Below are 5616 nucleotides of genomic sequence, written 5' to 3'. Positions count from 1 at the left end.
TCTTGGCGGTGTTCCGGCTTTAATAGACATCCTCATGTTTTCCACTTACATAGACAGCACCTAATACTGTATGAATAATGTCATCCTCGCAAATAAAATGTATTCAGTAAAACTCTTTATCATGCACATGCTTTGACTGAGCCCGATAACATGCCAAAACCCATCAACGCTTGTTACAATGGAAGGTCAAAGGCACACAGTGCTAGGCAGTATGTAAAACAGCTGATGAAAGCGCATTGTTCCTGTGGTATCTTTAGGAGAAGCAAGGTTGAAAAGAGGTTGGGCGTAATATAAGGCCAGGACTACATAAAAATTCTGATATTACTTCCAGCGCTTTTTAATATCTAACTTCCTCTTTGTTTTCAGTTCAACCTATAAGAACCGATAGGAAATTGTCATTCTGTGATCAGTGAAAATTATTAGTTTTTCCAGACTGATTTTGTGGCAAATCTTTAGTCTTTGTTGTTCATGGGTCAAAATCGACCGAGTTCGCGGCACAAGCAGGATTCAATTCATTCCCAAGTATGAAATAAGACCAAAACTCTCTGCCGAACGATTTAATTGCCCATTTTAAGGCTCTTGACTTGAATCGAGACTTGAATTCAGTCGCAAATAAGATAAAATGAAAATAATGTATTTGAGTGGTTGTTCGTCCTAGTGTCCCATTCTGCTTGGGAAAAAAATGCAATCAGGAGTAAGCACGAGAGCAATTTGTGAATAAATCAGTTTGTTGAGAACCAATTACATTGCAAAGATCACACATCCACACACGCAAGAGCAAAATGAGAGTAGAAAACAGTCAACAAAATTCACAGTCTTATAATTTTATTTTTAAACTTTCACACGTGAATTGTATACTCAATACATCAGTTAGACTGTAAATGATACAACGTTCTCTAATTTACAGAACGAATTTACAACAGCGGTAGTTGTATCGAACCTTCGCATCATTATAGTCTGCCCATCTTATCAGGTGAAAACTGGCCAAGAAATAGTCGGAGGGGCACTTAACATTTTGCCTGTCGAGATACATTATGGGGGCATTGGACTTCGCATCCCAGTTGGTGTTTCTTTCGTGACATCGGACTTTAGATCGGTCCACTCTGTTTTCCAGCCTGGTGAGACTTGACTCCAACGAGGAAAGCCTTCTTCGTAGATGCTACACATTCATTGATTAAAACAGAAATCGAATCGCCAATCAGTTCATCGCGCGTTCCAGGTTGCAAAGTAATATATGTTTTTTTTTAACGTTCATCATGGTTCTTATTGGTGTTACCTTGTATATCCCAGAGTCTTTTGCAGGGTCCTCGCTTTCTGATCCACTATGCACCTTTCTTGTTTCGTCCTTAAACTTCAGACGCTCGGCAATATCCTGAATAGATAACAAGACAATATTTGTTCAACGATGTCTTACTTCGACTGACGCACCGTAAATGAATACATGCAGCAGTTCTCATAATCAGCCACGTAACAAAAGTTCCATAAATAAACAATCAAACTTCATTTCCTGATTTTCAAAAGCCCACTTAAATCACATGCACTTCTTTAGCGTGTATTAATTCTTGTTCCCTTGCTCACAGTTGTGATTCCTTTGTTTCTTTAGAGGGTAGAAGCTTGTTTTGTCCACAACTCGTGTCAAGTTGATACTTAATTAAATTTTGCAAAGTCATTCAAACGATTGGTTCAATTTCCTTCACATTTATGCCCTCAATAGGTTGTTTGATTATCGGTCAAACTATGCTTGACTTCATAAGGGGCTAGCACCCGGTTTCTTGTCTTAATTCTTTGTAGTACATGTTGTGGTGCCAGATTTTTGCAAGAAGCTCTCTTTCTATATTGGTGAAAAATGTTCTTTTTCGTTTTGTTTTTCTTCTAATGGTACCTCGAAGAAATGACTTGTCATTTTTTTCAGATATTTTTATGTTTGTCACCTCAGGCAAAGTAAAATAGTGGCTCTGTTATACAGCTCGTGGTAGGCCAAAGAAATTTATGAGTAGAGCAAAACGGCAGATTTTCCAGTGGCGCGTCAACGCTACAAAAAATGTACTTTGTAGCGTAGGAGATCTAACTTACTAACTGAACAAAAAAGATAAAAAGAAAACAGCTTTGAAATTTTTGAGCTATTGAAATCGCAGAAATTACTTGCTTTCCATTGTGGTTAATCTTCGACACCTTGTGCACAAACTGCAAAGGGAAGTAGATCGTTTTTGTTGTGAAGAGAGTTGATAGAATATTTCAAAGTTAATTGAAGATTTTAGGCAATACTGCAATGCCGTATTGGAACTCCATCTCGTGTCATTTATGGTATACCTGCGTTCTCTGCATCAGTCGTTCTTCCCTGATGGCGGTCAGCTCAGGGTTATCCTAAAAAAAAAGGAAAAGAAAGCCCGGCAACGAAATGAAAGTCTTTTTTAGTCAGCAGTCATGAAAAATCGCATCAAATATCATCAGCGTTAATGCCTACATTTATAAAAGTATTTACAAAAGACGCGAAGCCTCTATTATTAAAATTCTTACCATTATTTCTTTCGTTTCTCGCAGAGGTGAAGCGTGACTCAAGTAAGACATGTAAGACATCAGGGCACAACGCAGAAAAATTCTACCGATGGCACGCGCTAAAATCTTCATGATCTGGACAACAAACTGGTTTTGCAACTCCCAAGGAATTCAACAGTTCTTCACTCCTTCCAATACAACTAGATTCGCAACAAAGACACGGTTATATCTGTAATCAGCAATGTTTTCTTTTAACATGTTATGATTTTCTTGTTCCTAAACTATTAGCATATTTGCATCAACGTCATCATTACCTTTTGCCTTCAAGGTGAAGTTTTAAGTATTTCTTTTAATTTCACCTGTAAGTGATATATTTTTCTAAAAAAAATATATATAATAATGGCTTACGGTCGATGAAGTCAACCTTTTGAAGGGCTTGCGGGCGTGATACAAAAGTTTGCAGATTATGCATGTATTAGATCGCCGCTTGTTTCAGCCGAACTAATGAACTGCTCTGATCCTGTTTTTTTTTTTTTTTTAAGGTTGAATAGAGCGTGGAATGTATAAACTACTGGAATCTGTCACTGATGGGATAAGAAGAAATTTGTTTTTTAAATTGATCACTATTTGTAATTTGGCGGCTCCACAGTGTTTGGGTAAAAACAATGTTATGATTCCTTTTCTATCAGTTCCGGGTTATCAATGGACCGATAACAGTTGTTTTTCACTTTGCATATCTTTGTTTTGGTTTATAATGATTCCAAGACACCAACTGATTGTTTCGTTTTAAATTCGTGGTTGAGTCTTATCGTTGAATCTTGACTTAACTCTCGTTGTAAGCTCGCTCCACCAACTAAGAAACTGTCATGACACCATAAACCGTTCATAATTTCTTAAAAAACTGAAACCAGTTTTTCCGAATCGACCGGCTTTCGATTGGAACCAGTGGGTCTACAAATAATTATCATCGAGCCACAGTCCTCGGTGTTTCATATTGATCATATAGTAATGTTCAAGAAGGAAACTACTATTAATGCATCGTGCAAATGTTGAGTGTACGTAGCTTGTAAAGGAAGACTTTAGCGGATTCACAGCGGATTCACTTTTGAAAAAAAGGATCGTGCTCGAAACGCTGAGCTAAGAAGTTTGTAAACCGGAATCATTACGAACCTTCTCTTTCCAGTGTATCGAAAGAAATAGGACAGGGCAGAAAGCTGTGATCACGAGCCTAAAACAAAACCAAACTAGACCCTGTAAGCAGGGTAACTGGGATACCTGGATAGTACTGGATCCTTGGAATCAACTGTAGTGATACTACGGGTGTCGGATTAGTATACTGAAATAGTAAGCTCAAGTCCGGCTAAGGGCATACACCTATTTCAAAACATAGGCATGCTATGCATGCAAGAGTTATTTTTTGTAGGGTGGGTGGATTACTTGTGGTCTACATTCTTACAAAAGGAAAGAAGAGTATTAACGTGGAAAAGAACGAAAATGTCGAATTACCTCACACACAGGTATTTTGTGGTAGATTATGTGTGTTGTGCGAATAAGTGTAACCAAAAATAAACTGTATTGATGCCACAGATACCTGTTAGTACAAAATACAGACAGCAGACCGGATACAAAATATAGACTGGAGACTGCATAGTGGGTACAAAATGCAGACAGAGGATCTGAAGAGTTTTTACGTCTGGTAAATAATAACATGTCATCTTACAGCTTTCCGAGCGTCACGCGATCGCTTTTCCTCGATCAGCCCTCACGATTATTTGCACAATTGTGGAAAATTCCTGGCCCATTTCTTGATGAAAATCGATCGTAATATAATTTCAAGCCTTCAATATACTCTTCTTACTTTGTGCGCGAGTTGGTTTGTGTGATGTCTGTACAGATTTTACCAACGTGATAAAAGTAGATGATGTGAATAACAGTGATGGTAAAGCAAGCTTAAAACGGCAGAAATCACCAGAAACTACAATGGATACGCAGTTCGCGACTCAATCCGGTCCAAAATTACCGCTCAATAACATCTTTTAGTGTGGATTGGCCGCGAACAATACGACTTATGTATGCGTCTGAAAGTACTTCGAGCGTTTGCGCTATATTGCTTCAGGTGATCGTAATCCAAACACGTTGAAATACAAAACGACCGACAAAAGAGTTTTCAAAGCAAAAATCTCGTGCTCGTCATGTGACCCGGACCTGTCCGTGCATGACAACGTCAATCATCATCAAGATAACACGTGATCTGCATGTGAACACCTTCACCCTCATTGGATCACAGTTAGTTGTCATGGTGTTGAGGGCCCAATGACCACTGGGTACTATTGCGCAATTTTTCCATTTTGTGGCGGAGGAAAAAAAAAAAAAAAAAAAACTAGACCCTGTGAGCAGGGTAACTGGGATACCTGGATGGTACTGGATCTTTGGAATCAAGTGTAGTGATACTACGGGTGTCGGACTAGTATACTGAAATAGTGCGCTCAAGTCTGGCCAAGGGCATACACCTATTTCAAAACATGGGCATGCTATGCGTGCAAGAGTTCCTTTTTTGTAGGGTGGGTGGATTACTTGAAACATTGTGAGTGATGTCTACATTCTTACAAAAGGAGAGAAGAATATTAATGTGGGAAAGAACGAAAATGTCGAATTCCCTCACTCACAGGTATTTTGTGGGAGATTATGTGTGTTTTGCGAATAAATGTAACCAAAAATAAACTGTATTGGTGCCACGGATACCTGTTAGTAAAAAATGCAGACAGCAGACTGCAGACCGGATACAAAATAAAGACTGCAGACTGCAAAATGGGTACAAAATGCAGACTAAGAATCTGAAGAGTTTTTACGTCTGGTATATAATAACATGTCATCTTACAGCTTACCGAGCGTCACGCAATCGCTTTTCTGCAATCCGCCTTCACGATTATTTGCACTATTGTGGAATATTCCTGGCCCATTTCTTGATGAAAATCGATCGCAATATTATTTCAAGCCTTCAATATAGTCTTCTTACTTTGCGCGCGAGTTGGTTGGTGTGATGTCTGTACAGATTTTATCAACGTAATAAAAGTAGATGATGTGAACAACAGTGATGGTAAAGCAAGCTTAAAACGGCAG

The 5616-nt window shown here is 38.6% G+C and overlaps 1 protein-coding gene across 1 annotated transcript; it reads right to left on the bottom strand.

The window, feature by feature from the left end:
• Nucleotides 1–808: 808 nt before the first annotated feature.
• Nucleotides 809–2801, bottom strand: LOC113674548 (uncharacterized). The gene is made up of 4 exons (XM_089180842.1): nt 2518–2801; nt 2311–2364; nt 1277–1393; nt 809–1159 (listed from the first exon to the last, which is right to left on the bottom strand). Exons 1-4 carry the CDS (start codon nt 2626–2628, stop codon nt 902–904), a joined length of 540 nt encoding a protein of 179 aa, XP_089036968.1. The 5' UTR covers nt 2629–2801; the 3' UTR covers nt 809–901.
• Between the last annotated feature and the right edge of the window lie 2815 nt (nt 2802–5616).

Source organism: Pocillopora damicornis, chromosome 8, assembly GCF_964200805.1.
Source record: "Pocillopora damicornis chromosome 8, jaPocDami1.2, whole genome shotgun sequence".
Taxonomy (NCBI): Eukaryota; Metazoa; Cnidaria; class Anthozoa; order Scleractinia; family Pocilloporidae; genus Pocillopora; species Pocillopora damicornis.
The sequence above is the reverse complement of the archived record's forward strand: the minus strand, read 5'-3'. Positions and strand labels throughout refer to the sequence as shown.